At 41.9% G+C, this 16,336-nt stretch overlaps 1 protein-coding gene across 1 annotated transcript; it reads left to right on the forward strand.

The window, feature by feature from the left end:
• Nucleotides 1-1,912: 1,912 nt before the first annotated feature.
• AGXT2 (alanine--glyoxylate aminotransferase 2) lies at nucleotides 1,913-16,194 on the forward strand. Its single transcript, XM_042028530.1, has 14 exons — nucleotides 1,913-2,013; nucleotides 3,452-3,537; nucleotides 3,929-4,113; nucleotides 4,400-4,523; nucleotides 5,365-5,459; nucleotides 6,534-6,627; nucleotides 7,672-7,765; nucleotides 8,599-8,699; nucleotides 9,757-9,849; nucleotides 10,562-10,694; nucleotides 11,802-11,890; nucleotides 13,304-13,453; nucleotides 13,800-13,898; nucleotides 15,384-16,194. Exons 1-14 carry the CDS (start codon nucleotides 1,983-1,985, stop codon nucleotides 15,492-15,494), a joined length of 1,485 nt encoding a protein of 494 aa, XP_041884464.1. The 5' UTR covers nucleotides 1,913-1,982; the 3' UTR covers nucleotides 15,495-16,194.
• The last annotated feature ends 142 nt before the right edge of the window (nucleotides 16,195-16,336 follow it).

The raw sequence follows: 16,336 nt of genomic DNA on the forward strand, positions 1-16,336 counted from the left end.
TGGTATGGGGGTGTGTTTTGGATTTGTGCTTAACATAGTGATGATAATAGAGATGTTTTTGTTGTTGCTGAGCAGAGCTTACACAGAGCCAAGGCCTCGTCTTGGGTCCATGGGAGGCTGGGATAGATGACCCCAGCTGACTGAAGGGATATTCCAGACCATGTGGCATCACGTTCAGTACATGTAGTACTGAGTAAAGACAGGACATTTGGAATGATGGTGTTTGCCCTCCCAAGTCACCGTTACACGTGATCGGCCCTGCTCTCCCGGAGATGGCTGAACTCCCGCCTGCCCATGGGAAGTGGAGAATTAATTCTTTTTGCTTTGCTTGTGTGTGCCACTTTTGCTTTTCCTATTAAACTCTCTTTATCTCAACCCTCCCGTTTTCCCACTTTTACCCTTCCCTTCCTCTCCCCAGTCCTGCTCGTGGGAGATTGAGTGAGTGGCTGCCTGGGGCTTGGCTGCTGGCAGGTAATGGAAAAAGGCAATAGAGCTTCCCACTTCTCCCATCCCTGTAGGAGGTTGTGCTGCACCTCTTCACTGACAAAACAAAACAAAACCAAACCAAAAAAAGGAAAGAAATGGCTCATCAATTTCTCTCAGCATGTCTCAGTTTCTCCTCATCCACCCAGATGTATTTAACATAATAGAATTCACAGAATCGTATACTGGGTCAGGTTGGAAGGGCCCACAGAGGGTCATGTGGCCCAATCTCCCTGCTCAAGCAGCGTCATCCCAGAGCACACAGCACAGGATTGCATCCAGACAGTTCTGTAATATCTTCGATGAGGGAGACAGAGGGAAATCTCTTCCACTTCACAGTCACACACATAGTAAAGAAGTTTGTTCTCATACTCAGGTGGAATTCCCTGTGCATCGGTTTCTGCCTGTTGTCTCCTGTCCTATTGCTCGGCACCACTGAGCAGAGCCTGCTCCATCCTCTGACCCTTCCCTGCAGACACTGACAGATACCAGTGAGGTCCCCTCTCAGTTATTCCTTCTTGGGGCTGAACAGAATCAATTCTCTCAGACTTTCCTTGTAAGAGAGCTCCTCCAGTCCCTTCATCACCTTTGTAGTTCTCTGCTGGACCCACTCCAGGACCTCCATAATCTCTCTTGTACTGCAGAGACCAGAACTGAGCAGAGACTCCAGGTGAGACCTCACTTGGGCTGAGCAGAGGAGCAGGATCACCTCCCTTGACTGCTGGCATTGCTCTTCCTAATGCATCCCAGGATTCCATTGGCCTGGGGCACTGCTGGCTCATGGCCAGTTTGTTGTCCACCAGCACCCCCAGGTCCCTCTCCACAGAGCTGCTTTCCAGCAGGCTGGCCCCCAGCCTGTGCTGGTACCCAGGGTTGTTCTTCCCCAGGTGCAGGACCCTGCACTTGCCCCTGTAGAATTTCAGACAGTTCTTCTCTGCCCATCTCTCCAGCCTGTTGAGGGCCCTCTGAAGGGCTTCCAGTCAAACCGTGTCAGAAGACTCGGGATGGGACAGCGCAGGGTGACATTAAGGGGACAGCATGCGATGACACCAGGGGCACAGCACAGGATGACACCAGGGGCACAGCACGGGATGACACCAGGGGGACAGCACAGGATGACACCAGGGGCACAGCACGGGATGAGAGCAGGGGTACAGCACAGGATTACACCAGAGGCACAGCACGGGATGAGAGCAGGGACAGCCCGGGATGAGAGCAGGGGCACAGCACGGGATGACACCGGGAACAGCCCGGGATGAGAGCAGGGGCACAGCACGGGATGACACCGGGAACAGCCCGGGATGAGAGCAGGGGCACAGCACGGGATGAGAGCAGGGACAGCCCGGGATTAGAGCAGGGGCACAGCACGGGATGACACCGGGGACAGCACGGGATGACACCAGGGGCACAGCACGAGATGACGCCGGGGACAGCACGGTGTGTCCGGCCGGCTCGCAGCGCACGTGTCGGGGCGGTGCCGCTTCCCGGGACGGGCGGACATGGCGAGGCGGCTGCGGAGGCTCGGCAGCGGTGAGGGAGCGGCGGGGAGCGGCGCGGGGGGCGCGGTACGGCGGGTGTGCCGGAGCTGGGCTGGCCGAGGCCCGCAGGGGTCCCTGCACCCACTCCGTGCAGATTTGGGATGGATGGCAGCGCCGTGCCTGTACGCGGAGCAGTGCGGGGTAGAAGCCATTTCGGTGTAGCTGCAAATCCCTTGGAAAGAGTTCCAGGGGCAGAACTTCCCTAACTGATGGGTTTTCAACTAGTTTTTTGAGACTGGAATCTTGTAGATTCTTGATTCATTAGTGCTGTAAGTGGTTGTAAGGGAAGTGACATTGTATGTAATTAATTCCAGGAAACTTTGTTCTTCAGTCATTTGCATTTCACATGTGTTTTAGAAATTGGTTAAAACACTCGACTTTTAAAAACAAATGTGTAACTCTCAGCAGACAGTGTTGTAGGTACAGAAAGAGAGTGTTTTCAAATAACTCTTAGCAGAATCACGGAGTCACAGAATGTGTCAAGTAGGAGGAGCCCACAGTGGGTCATCCGGTCCAACCTCCCTGCTCAAGCAGGGCCATCCCAGAGCACACGGCACAGAAATGTGTGCAGATGGATCTTGAATGTCTCCAGTGAGGGAGAGTCCACAGCCTCTCTGGGCAATCAGGTATCTCTTTCTGATACCTACTGAATTGCATCTGCAGTTAAATGAAAGGCAGGATGGTGTGCTGTTCCCAGGATTTTGAAGCAACGATGGAGTTGTCAGGGCCCTAAGCAGAGCTTGTGTCCCTTGAGAAGCCTCCCCCAGGGCTGTACCCCCTGCCCAGGAGCTCTGGTTCATCTCTATCCTGAACCTTCAGTCCCTGCCTCAGCTAAGCCATGAGCCTTGCCCCAGTCCAGCCCTGGCTCTGTCTCCTGGATGGACCTTGGACTTCCACTGTAACCTTGTGTCCAGCCCTGTCTCTGGCCCCGTCCGCTACTGCTCGGGCCTGGGTGCCCTGGATGGCCCCTGGACCTGACTCAGCTCTGTTTGTGCGGGGCATTCTCAGTGAACCTTGCTTCGCCCACCTCGTTCAGGTCTGTTGGGCCTCTGCCCCACTCCTGGGAGCACTGCCTGTGCTGCAGTCACCCTGGGCTCCTGACTGTAGAGCATTCACCCACTGCTTCCAGAGAAGAACTTGTATTAGAAACAGTTTTTATTTTTAAAAAAAAATTCTTCTTCTGTCAAAATAGAAGTCCATGTGACACTGAAAACTTGACTTTTAATGGATGAGACATAAACATCTTTTTTTAAAAATTACATATATTCTGCCTGTTACTTATTTTTCCCCAAAGAAAACTTCTCAGACCAAAAAAACAATCCCTCCAAAACTTTCTGTGGCTGTAGGTTGTGTGTTCTCTGAACAAGCTTATTGAACAAATCTTGTAGATGTATACTTTGCTAAGTGATAATTCTCTTACTCTTTTGTAGTTGCCTTTAGGCAGCAGAAATGGAAAAGTTCTGTCTTCACACAAGCAAAAATGCCTCCTTGTGATTTTGTACCTGAAAAATACGAAGTAAGTCATGGATACTACACTGACTTTAAATAAAACTGCATTACTGGGTTCGAGTGATAGGCTCATCTAATAAATAAGATCATAATATTTGCTTCTTTGGGCACAACCCAACTGCTACAACCAGGATATAAATTGTAGATGTACCTGTGTGACAAATCTGTAATTTCTACGTTGTTAATTTGAAAACATTTTAGAAAGAGGTATGTGCAGAACAGCAGCCTTATTTCAAAAAGCTGAATTTCAGAGGTTTGTAGAACAGCCTTCTATGTGCCAGAATTTGTTACCATCTCAGTCCTGCAGGCAGCTGTGTAGTCTGTGTGCTCCACTACAACTCCATGAGTCTGGATCTTTGGAAGGCACAGAAGGATACTGACTGTTTTATTCCGCTCAGTCCTATCCGTATGAACATATGCAGAAGATCCGTGAACAAAATATTGCTCCTTCACTGAGAACGTATTACAAGAAGCCATTGCTGCTGCACCAGGGACACATGCAGTGGTTGTTTGATTATGAAGGACGAAGATACCTTGATCTCTTTGCTGGGATTGTCACTGTCAGTGTTGGACACTGTCACCCGTAAGTGTGTTGCTTTCTGATTTATGGTATAAAATACAGGAAGAGACACCCGTGTTTGTTTTGCTCTTCATTAATCTGCAGCACTGTGGGCCTAAAACCAGAATATAATTCACTGAATTGTCATGTATCACAGTAGGTTCAATTTCTGCTGCATTTTGAGGAATTCATTAATTCGGCCCATCTGGCACACGGTGCAGCATCTGCATTTGCAGAATCAATAGCACAGAGGTATGTGCATGTATGAGTGTGGAATTCAATCCCTTTGTCTCTCCTTTGCTACACACAGGAAGGTAACTATGGCTACCCAGAAGCAGCTGGCTCGCCTGTGGCATACCACCAATATCTACATGTACCCAGCAATCCACGAGTATGCTGAAAAGCTAACTTCTCTTTTTCCAGATCCACTGAAGGTAAATTGCTTCTGGCTGGAGCTGGGGCTGGTGAAGAGGGTGTCTGTTCATAAGAAGTATTTGTTAAATAATTGAGAGCCATGATATCTCTAGAGAGAAAATCTGTATGGGGAATACAGACTGTCAGTTAAAGAGCATGAGGGCCCTCAGGGCCTTTTCTTTAGACCTAGCTGTAGACAAGCACAATATCCCCAATTCCTATTCTGTTTGTTTTCTCCCCCCACTTGTCACTGTGAAGAGGCATTGCCAGCTTAAAAATTACTGAGAGAAATAAGTAGATGTTTACCATTCTTATATATATCCTGCTTTAATTTTCTTGATCTCATGAAAATTCACAGTGAGAAGTGTTCGACAGTATTTTGTGTAGTGAGCTTTACTGACATTTAATTAAATAAACCACATAACTGTCATGTTTCATATGCAGCAAAACAGTAAGAAAAATAATTTTTGTTTTCAGGTAAAATAAATTGGTGATAAAATGAAATTGGTCTAGCAGAAGAGTACAAATCTGCTGCAATCCTTAAGATGGAATGAGAGTAAAAAAAAAAATTAAAATGTGGAATGCTTAGATTTGACCCAACACTTCAATTTATTTCAATCAGAATTCCATCTTAGGAAAACCTGTAAACTGAAACCCTTTGAGATTTTTCTGTACTCTCCCAGAGCACACCAGTTGAATCTTTGTTCTCATTCATAGTGTAAGGCCAACACTAATTTTACTGTGGTGAGGTCACCCTGTGGCAGTGCTAGGTTATAGCTTATTATGTTATTAAGGGACATGGTCTGATGCTGAAGAAAGTGATGGTTTTGTGCCGTATTGATGCCAAGTGTTCTCCCCCAGGTGGTTTATCTCACCAACAGCGGGTCAGAAGCCAATGATTTAGCTATGTTCATGGCAAGGCTGCACACCCATAACTTTGACATCATCTCTCTCAGGTAATGCCAACAGAGCTTTATAAAACTCCTCTGCGTGTGTGATCACTCTCTACATGCCTAAACCAAGGAAAGACAGAGAACTCTTTCACCCCAGGTCTGCAGAGGAGAACGGTATAAAATTACTTTATTTGACAACAAGGGGCTGAAGTTTTGATGCAGTATGCTAGGACTAGTTTGCAATAAAAATGCAACCTGCAATTTTTGCTTGTGTTACCTAGAAAATGGTCTGATATCTATATTCAGAGTGTGCTTTCGTAGACTTTTGTTCATGGCCAGAGCAAGATCGAGTAACTGCTACATTCTTCCTTTGTTTCCCTTCTGCAGTGCCCCTTTGTGAGGGGTGCAAAGGTACCTCTGGAACAGTGGTGCAGTGAACCTCTGCAGGGAACTGCTGTGGCTGGGAGCTGGTTTTTGTTTTGTTTGCTTTGCTTTGTTTTTCTGTCAGAGCCCTGAACCACAGCTCACTGCACAGGTACACAAACAGCGCTTCTGGCTTAATTCCAGGGATCGAGGTGGGCACCAGTGCACCACAGTTCACTTTACTGCTCAGCCCAGGGAGCCTCAGATATTAGAATAAAAGGCTGTGTTAATGAAGAGCTGTATTTTTCTGTTACTGTGTTCAACAGAACATTGGGTACCTACCTTGCTTGTGTTTCTCACTAACCAGTTTTGATTTGTGTATAAAACTGACAGCAAACCACCATTTATTTTAATGATTGACAGCATCTGTTAAAGACAGCAGCTTTTTCCAAGATTCAAAGGACAGAAATGTTTTCTCTGTAGGGATCAGGTGCTACAGCAGATCTCCACAAGGCGCTGTCTGAATTGCTGTTGGTTCCAGTCATTGTACTCATCTCCTTGCAAACATTTCTTCACAATTTTAATATTTGAAATTGCAGTCAGAGTCAAAGGGCAGAGCAAAAAAATGGTAGTGGGAAACTTCTTAGTTTCAGTACAACAATGCACATTTTTCCCAACAATTTGTAGCTCAGAAGCCTGCCTTCTCAGAACTGATATTGCTCCAGACACTTCTTGGAAATGAGTGATGTTGATCTGCTTTGTTTGTTTGAACAGAGGAGGATACCACGGAGGCAGCCCTTACACGTTGGGTTTAACATCTCTGACTCCTTACAAGCATGGTGTTGCCAATGGCTTTGGCTGTACAGCTGTGAGATTTTTGTCTTTAATTTTTTATTAATATTCTGGGTAACTAACAGCTTATTTGAATATTTCAGCAATTGCTATGTTTTCTGCCCTCAAGTGCTTTATGGTCACTAATCAAAACTGCAGTGTAGCTGTTTCTGCTGCCTAAGTTCAACAAGAGCCAGAATCCCCTTTTCTTCTATGTATAGTTCAATTCTTTAGTTAAAATTTTGAGGTGAGACAGCCGTAATGCGAGTGGTCGTGATTTGCAGTTCTTTAGTCATGCTTGATGCTTGCATGGGAGTCTGTGTAAGGAGCAAAATAACTCCTTTCTTCAAGTTTGGTTTGGCAGATCTGTGCAAAGCTGCTTTCAGATGGTCTAGAGCAGATCATTCACTGTAATGAATAGGAACCCTATTTCAGCAAGACAGGAGACATATCTGTTAAGGAAATCCACTGAGGTTAAATGGCAATATGTCATGTCCCGGCCCTAGAGCAGATGGGAGTAACCTTCTGTCTAGAAGCTGGCATTGGTGACCCAATAATTACAGGTGACAGCTTGGCCCCAGTATTAACCATAGGAAGGCTCATTTACAGCAACTTCACAGCCTGTCTCAATGAGTGGCCTGAAGTCGTGTAGTATTCCGGCAGCAGCACGGATTAGAAAGCCGCAGCTGTCTCTATTAGATCTGCCTGCCTCCCTCTATTTTGCAGATTTTTTCATACTTCAGAGTACTGAAATGCTACCAGCAACTCTTAAAATGCTGGCATTACTCTTTCCTAGCCAATATGCTGACTAAGTTAAAGAACAAGAGAAGACAAAAAATCAGTTAAGTGACTATTGCTGGAATACTCTAAACTTGTCAGTCCCAAAACTGTCTTTGTTCCACCAATTTGTGAGGGGGAAATTTGGTGTTATTCCCAAGTGTTCTTCAGAAAAGTTCCTTGAACTGTATTTGCCTCTTGACTCTAAGAGATGGGTTTTTTTGTTCTGCCATTAGTCATTAGATCAAAAGATCTCTTAGAAAGGTGTCATCAAATCTGTAGCTATTTCTCTTATATTTGACAGACAATGTTACCAGATGTTTTTCGTGGTCCATGGGGAGGCAGCCATTGTAGAGATTCTCCAGTGCAAACTGTTCGAAACTGCAGCTGTACTGAAGGTTGGTCCATAACAAAAATTTGGCTTTCAGATTACAAAATATTGAGGGCTGTGAAAATAGGTTCTAATTACCTCCTCCAGACAAGCAGATGTCTGGTTAGGTTTTGCAAGGGCAACCAAAGAAAATATTGCAGAGAATCTCACGATCCCACATCCCAATGGGAAAAATTTGGGACAGATGACACCACATTCTCAGATTTCCTCTTGAAATCTCAGTCTTTGTTTCCAGTATTTGTCATGATCAACTCTGGAAGCTGTGGAACTCACTTCAGCACATCTGGAAGAACAGAAGTGTTGATGGTGTTTTCTGCTGTTTCTGAAGTTTAGGCAGCTTTCCAGCTTTTATATTGGAATAAGGCAAATAGTAAGGACAACCTGCAGCCAGCAATAGGAAGAAGTCTTCCATACACAACACAGTGTGAAATCTCCTCTACTGCTCTGCATCTAACAATTCCAATCAGTTTTTCTACTGTTTCAACAAGCACTTTTCAGTATTTTAATTCACATATACACATAACAGAGTGTTTTGGTTTTAGCTTTGCCTTCCCTAGTGAATGGGAGCATTGGCCATACTAATTGCTCTGTTCTTTATTTAAGAACAGACTGTTATGCAGCTGCATTATCCAGAATCCTCCTACCTGCACTAACCACAGAGTACATGTCGTTTAAGAGAAGAGACTCTCTCCTTTAATGTTTAGCCTTCTCCTGTTCATTTGAGAGGTGAATATTTACCATGCAGTCACATAACACTTGTTGCTTTGATGTGTAATTTCATGTTTTGAAGCTAGTTTTGTGTCATATTAAGTTCCTTCAAACTGTTTCCTCTGTAAACAGGTGCATGTCATGCAAAAGACCAGTACATTGAACAATTCAAAGATACTCTGAATACCTCCGTGCCCAAGACAGTAGCTGGATTTATTGCTGAACCAATTCAAGTAGGTAGTTTGCTGTTTCTCAGTTGTGATAGCACAAATAGTGTGATTACTCAAATCTGATATTCTTTAGCTACAACCTGAACATAGACTTTTGGTGGTTTTTACTATGATTTTTTAATGCTTTAAACACGTTAAATGTTTGAAAGATTGGATACACTGCCCTAAAATTTCAGCTTTTATCACTGACTTCAATGGAGCTAGAATTTTTCTCGTGAAATTAAACACAGAATCATGATTAAACATACACATTTTTTCTGCATTTAAATAGTGAGTATGATGGATGCTATACTTTGGTTTCTATTATCTCCTTCCAATTTTCATTACTATTTCTGTAAACTTTTAACTCAACCCCCTTCCCCCTCTTTTAGTCATGTTGTCCACTGTACTTTTAACAGCTGTCTAGCAACCGGTGGCCACAGGATTCTTTCTCCTACTGTTTCACCCTATGTTCACAATTGCTGGATATGTGGTTCTTCAACAGGAAAAATGGAGAATTTATCCCAGGCAAAAAAAATATGCGAGAACCGTGACAACAAGGAAAACTGGAGCGGTTCTCTGGTTTTGCTGTTTTCTAAGCAGTTATGTACTTGAGTCTAAAAAGCTGTTCTGGTCCAGCTGCAGGGTAGAATTGAATTTCCAATCCAAATGCAAACTGACAAGGTGAAAAGACGTTGAGGAGGCAATGTTCTAAACAAATAAACCAAAGAAGGAATGTGAATTCTCTGGTCAACTCCACCAGGAAACAGAGTTTCTGGGTTTCACTGTGTGTAGATTTTCAAGGTCCTTGTTTTGGCACTTTATTGTTAATTGACTTGGTCTTACAGTGATCATGGCCTCATAAACATTCATGCCAGCACAACTAAAGGAACAGCAGGCAGCACTGTGGAATGGGAATGAGTGACCTGAGCAGGAGCTTTTTGAAGCAGCTTCATTGCTGGAGCCAGAAGCTTAAAATAGCAGTCTTGCTGTTACCTGAAGGCTGCTAAGTTTTTTTCCCCAAGTAGAACTCCTGTTTCCTTGTTTGTTCCTTGAAGACATTGTGTTTCTCTCTTGGCAGGGTGTTAATGGAGCTGTTCAGTACCCAAGAAATTTCTTAAAGGAAGCGTATCAGCTGATACGGGAAAGAGGGGGCCTTTGCATTTCAGATGAAGTGAGTCAGATCTTTTTACCTAAGAATTCTAGAGTGGGGTACCTCTGAAAGTTACCATAAAAGAATCCAAGTGAAGCCTGGAAATAATCTAAGTGAAATGCTATACAATTCATAGCTTAATTTTAACAAGGTGTTAAACTGCATTTTTCCAAGCATAGGAGCCTCCCAGTTTTTACTGCCTTTATTCTCATTTTGGGCAGAGGTGGTATTTGTAGCAAACTTCAATCCTTACCTTCTGGGAGCAGTAAATTTGCACAAATATGCAACAAATGATACTTGTGGTGGAAATTTGTCAAAATAACCCTTCCTTTTATGAGTATTGTTGACATAAGTAAAATATAGAAGAGTTGATTGCTGTACATCTGCAAATAAGTTTAAGAAATTGAATTTTCTTAGCTAAAACAATATTAAAATAGTATCAAATGCTTCAAATGCCTTTACATTTCCTCTCCACTTTGAAATGGAAGCTGCATCTTATTTGTGGATCTCACCAGGCCTAGGACACGATGACATGTTATCACATGAAAGAAAAACCCAATTACAATAAATAGCATTTTGTGCAGAGCCATTTGAATAAGGATCCTAATACAAGTTGACTTCAGAGGTAGTTGCTCTTTAATGCAAATCAGTAACAATAGAAAGACAAGAAAAGAAACTATATCATAAAGTGTGAGAAAGTGATGGTTATTTCTCTGAATTTTGCCTTTGAAAGGTACAGACAGGATTTGGACGGACAGGTAGCCATTTCTGGGGATTTCAAACACATGGTGTAGTCCCTGACATCGTTACTTTGGCAAAAGGAATTGGTAATGGCTTCCCAATGGCATCTGTTGTTACAACAAAAGGTATAAATGTTCTGTTCCGCTATGATGTAAAACAGAGTAATTCCAAACTATAATACAAAATAATTATTTACTGAGAAATCTGGGTTAAAAAGCTGAGTGTTACTTATAAACTTTATTTCAATCTATCTTTTGACAGATGAATTGGATCCTCATTATATCACTCATTTCACCACGTGTTGTGCTATATCAGTACCAAGCTGTATTTAAATAGGGTTAGTTGCAGAAGTGAAGCAGGAATGAACTTGTGAGTTAGTAGGACGGGTAAAAGAGCCTGGAAATCCTCACTGAAGTCACTGTTTTACTGATAAACATACTGTGAGTAAATAGGGCAGGATGTTACCCAGCTGCTTGATTCCTACAAATGGCTGGTTCAATTTAGTGAGGAAGATCTGTAGCTGTCAGGTAACAGCATATGTTAGAAGCACACCTTTTAAAAAAAGCTGTGTTTTGGCATCTGCTAGACACTATAGTTTTTGTAAATATTCATATTTTGCACAGACTGCTTTCAGGAAATCTTGCTGTGTTTTCTCCAGTAGAATCAGAGCCGAACCACAGCAAATGTAATTGTTGTTACAGTAACAAATGTTAAAGCAATTAGGTGCAGTTACCAAACAAGGCAGACGAGGCCACCAAGATGATCAGAAGGGTGGAGTACCTCTGCTATGAGGAAAGGCTGAGAGAATTGGGATTGTTCAGACTGGAGGAGAGAAGGCTTTGGGGTGACCTATTGTGGCCTTCCAGTGTAAGAAAAATGGAGAAGGACTTCTTAGTAGAGCATGGAGTAACAGGACAAGGAGGAATGGCTTTAAACTGAAAGAGATTAGGTTTAGATTAGACATTAGGAAAAAATTCTTCCCTGTGAGGGTGGTAAGACATTGGCACAGGTTGCCCAGAGAAGCTGTGGATGCCCCATCCCTGGAAGTGTCCAAGGCCAGGCTGGATGGGGCTTTGAACAACCTGGTCTGGTGGGAGGTGTGCCTTCTCATGGCAGGAGGGTTGGAACTGGATGATCTTTAAGGTCCATTCCAACCCAAACCGTTCTGTGATTCTATGATTCTGTGATTCTATGAAATGATGGAGTAACCAGTGTTGTTCTTTTTCTTTTAGAGATTGCAAATTCCTTGGCTCAAAACCTTCACTTTAATACGTTTGGAGGAAACCCTTTGGCCTGCGTAGTTGGAGCTGCAGTTCTTGATGTAGGGAGAACATAACATAAATTTATCTATACCACAAGTTTTTTTGTATCAAAAGATGAAAAATGCATGTATAAATGTCTATGTGGACAATTTAAAAAATAATTAAATAAAGTGCATAAACATACGCATGTATACATGCATGGCCAATGTGCCCTATGCACAGGAAACAATCCTGATTAGTTTAATTGCAAAAATTTTCAAATCTCTAGAAAGAGCAGGAGCCCTCTACTTATGATTTCAGAATCATCTTTATCTCCCTTAGGTTATTTACTTTGTTAATAAAATTGCAGGAGAGTACTTTCTCAAAAGAATTAGCAGCTAAATCCACAGCTAAAGCAAACCTATTTTCTGGCACACATGCTTAGAAAATTTTTTTAACTCAACAGCTTTTGCCTTATGCTTAAAAAAACCTTAATGACCAGACAGTTAAAATACCTAAGGTCAAAATTCCTTTTGGGAAAAAAATCCCTCATGAAAAAGAAATAGAAAAATTTGCAATATATTTCACTTATTATCCAGTAGAAAATCAGTCTATCCCCAGAAAATCAGTGGGTAGTAGGTCACTATTTAATTGTCTTTAATTGATTACGTACAGACTATTAATTCCTGAAGCTCGCTTCATTACAGCAGACAGTGTTTCTATTCATGTTACTTTCCTGAGTGGTTTGGAGGGTTTAAGCTACTAATAAGATGGATGATTGTATAAAGAAGCCATGTTTTGGGGTTTTTCAACTCTAAAGTAACTTGGAGCCTGGCTCTGAAATAATTCCAAGGAGACTGTTAGATTCAGGAAGAATAAAATGGAGTTGAAAGAAAAAAAAAAGTAGAAACAACTTTATCTTCTGTAATTAATTTTTAAACGTGATTTTTCTAAATGCAGACGTTAAGTCATCTAATGGTTTGTGTGTAGTTGCCAGTATGTGCCTGCAAATAAAAACTTTGATTAAGGAGGACAGAGTAATGAACAAAGAAAAGATTGCTATTAAAAACATGTTGTTGATAAATATAATTAAAGCACTCTAGTTGTTCCTTTCCTAGTACACATAGATAAGCCTTGTCTAATAATATTATTCTCATGATACTAAGAAAGAATTAAAATATTTTGGTAAGATTTTGAAAATAGTCCTTCTGGTCAGGTATTTTCCAGTTACAAGTACACGTGAGCAGGAATTACTGGATTAAATATAAGTAATAAGTAAAATGTGAAAAGTGCCACAGAAACATTAAAGTATTATGTATGATTGTATTCTGATGTCATTAAGAGGATTTTAAGAGAAGGAGAATGTGACCACTGAGGTAGTGAAGGAACATAGTAAGGAAGTGAGATAAATATAGTGTCAAGTTCAATGGGGATTAACAGAATGTATTGAAAGCTTTTCCTGCAACACTGTCATGGTACTTCATTTTAACCAGGCTATTGAAGAAGACGGTCTACAAAAAAACAGTGAGGATGTGGGAACATACATGCTGCTGGAGTTGGCTAAACTACGGGATAAATTTGAGATTGTTGGAGATGTCCGTGGCAAGGGACTTATGATTGGAGTAGAAATGGTGACAGATAAGGTTAGTGACTTTTTCAATCCTTTCAATTTACAGTGCCATTGAAAGTTTCATCACATTTCATTTCAGTTGAAATAATAGAAGTATTTCCTGCTAAAAAGCAGACAGTGAAGTGGGAAAACATGGTTCTGGCTAAAAATGAGCCCGAACATTCCATCATTCACCTGTTTCACAAGCTTTGAGTAAACAGTGACACGCACCTTAACTGCACAGACTCATGAGAGCAGATAAGTTATGCAGCTAACATTTTCAACTAGAGGTGGGATTTATTGGACAGACTGATATATACATCTTTGTCACAGAATTAATTTTGAATATCTAAGTGAAGTTTAATATTTCCTTTCCTTAGGACAGTCGACGCCCTCTTCCAGCTGAAGAAATCAATCAGATCTGGGAGGACTGTAAAGACATGGGGGTTCTGATCGGCAGAGGAGGGCTCTACAGTCAGGTACTGAACCTCTGGTTATAATTAAAGCTTATTTTCTATCCTTATTTTCTATCCCCATTTCCCTCAAGTTAAATTAATTCAGTTTAGTAAATAAACTAGAAAATGTATACTCTTAGGAACTATCTCTGTTTAATGTTGCTTATTTTTTTCAAAGAACTATTTGATTCTTTTCAAGTATTCTGAAAAAGCTCAAAGCTTGGAGTTTTCCTTCAGAGGGACAACTTCCCCTAGAAAAGCAGGGTACTACAGTCTCTGTAAATTAGAAGAACTCAGCAATACTCAGGACCAAGTCTTTGCACAGTTTAGGTTATCATCTGATACATCAGAACAAAACTAGTAGTTCTTTGAGTTTGGGGAGCTGGTAATGTTCTAATTCTATGGTAATTAAAAAAAAAAAAAAAAAGAAAAGATGTTGACAGCAAGTTCAGCACAAAAGAGAAAATTGGATGTGAAGGCCATCAGCCCACACCAGCTGAGGATGTACACCAGAACACTGCACCAGCTCCCTACAGCACTCAGGTAATGGCAGAGAATTGCCTCAGGGCTGGCCAGGTGAGTGAAGCCCTCTGACACAGAGGAGGCAGCTTCCGTGTGAGATGGATGGAGGGCAGCTAAAATAAATCAGACACTGCGGTGCGTCTGTCACCTCATCGGTTCTTCCCCAAATCACAGACCAGGAGGCAGGTAACAAGCTGCAGCTCAGTGCAGTAAAATCTCATTCTGCCTGATGAGAAGGCCGTTTATCTGTGAGTATTTGCTTCAGCGGGGGCTGTGGGTGGGAAAGACCACTATTCCACTCTTGCTGTATTAAGCCCTGTGATGTGATAATAGAAAAAAATCTGAAATTTAAGATTCTTATGGAAGATAAATACTCTTGTAAACATAGATCAAACATTCAGATTTAAGAGCCCACGTTCTTGACAAGTGTAGCTGTATATACATCCCTTCCTGATCAACATGCTTTCCAGCTATAGCACCCTAACTACACAATAGTATTTAGTGATTCATTCATAATGCATTCCCTTAAAAGCCTTTAAAAACAGCTTATAATGAAACAGCAAATCAGCTGACACAGTGCAAGAGCCTGCCATTCTCAGCAGATACTACTTTTCCCTGTAGTAGAGCTGCAAGAAAGGAAAATACATCTGTCTGTTCCTTCTTCGTACAAATCCATCTGAGATTTTCCTCTGTCTCTGTCTGCAGTAACAGAGCTGCAGACATGACCTACTCTACTTAGGTCTTTTGTGGTGGCAGTTAGGTTATCAAGAGGGGGTCGTGAGTCAGATGTAATTCAGTGCAGTCAAGTTCAAAATTGCTCCACTTCAGAGTGCATTTATCATAAGCCTCAGTGCCTGCACTGCTGTTCTCCTTTTTTCCACACTTTTTTGGGGCGGAAGGGGAGTGCTGACCCAGATATGCTGCTTTAAACCATATTCTTTCCATATGACTTGAGCATTTATTTTTCTCTTTGTTCTCTCTCCTCAGACATTCAGAATTAAGCCTCCTATGTGCATTACTAAAAGAGATGTCGACTTTGCTGTGGAAGTATTTCATACTGCTTTACAGAGACACATGGAAAGAGCCGCTGCAAAATAGACTTAATTTGTTTCCTTGCATGAGAGGCACACACAACCCCTGATACTTGCAACCCAGACTGGGCACTAATCTACCCTGGAAAATAAAATCACAGTGTGATGATTACATGCTTGTTCAGTATCATAAGAGTGTTCTGACAGATGCAGTGTTCAACAAAGGACATGGTCTAATCTCTTTTGTATATGTACAGTTCAGTTCTACAGTGGTGATTTGTATTAATTGCACACCTATATTGCCATTATCAAAAAAACCCTGAATGAATTAACTGGTTATCAGATGGAGAGGCAGGCATATGTTCTTCTTTCATCTGGGAAAGTTGTATCAAAATCGGTAATTTTTAGAAAGTGAGAGAAACAGTTGGGGAAGAAGTTTCAGAGTTAAAACTGTTTACCCTGCCTACAAGGATACACTGTAATTAGAGCACTACTAAAAGTCTGCAGACATTTGAGATGTTTCTAATTACAGTGATTATTTTTATCATGGGGATAAGAAATCCAGTCACCACCCTCTCCAAAATACACTTCTCTTTTCCTCCTGATGCGTCTGGGAGTGCATGGCACACCCACTCATCATTTTGTAAAGGTGCAAACTCTGGAAGATGGAGTAAGATGTTCTTGCTTTCTTACATAATCACTTTTTAATGTGTAAGGTCATTGCTTCCTTCATTTTCCAATAAAAAACCAGATGTTGTGGACAGCAATAACTGTACATTTATCATTTTACTTTCATTCCAATTTCAATACTTGAAAAATTCCTCGACCCAATAAAGTACGTCAGCTTCGGGGGGAGTATTGTGCAGGTACTTCAGAGGAACTTGGGTAACACAGTATCAGTGCCTCTCC

This window comes from Corvus kubaryi, unplaced genomic scaffold (assembly GCF_017639235.1).
Source record: "Corvus kubaryi isolate FWS band 111438036 unplaced genomic scaffold, C.kubaryi_AGA036_p1.0 37308, whole genome shotgun sequence".
Taxonomy (NCBI): Eukaryota; Metazoa; Chordata; class Aves; order Passeriformes; family Corvidae; genus Corvus; species Corvus kubaryi.

What these genes read in the sequence shown, in the direction of transcription:
- AGXT2 (XM_042028530.1), top strand. Translation starts at nt 1,983, where the DNA reads ATGGCGAGGCGGCTGCGGAGGCTCGGCAGCG. An exon ending in TTTTTCCAGATCCACTGAAG is followed by an intron (nt 4,524 to 5,364) that starts GTAAATTGCTTC and finishes GTTCTCCCCCAG; the next exon opens with GTGGTTTATCTCACCAACAG. An exon ending in TTATTGCTGAACCAATTCAA is followed by an intron (nt 8,700 to 9,756) that starts GTAGGTAGTTTG and finishes CTCTCTTGGCAG; the next exon opens with GGTGTTAATGGAGCTGTTCA.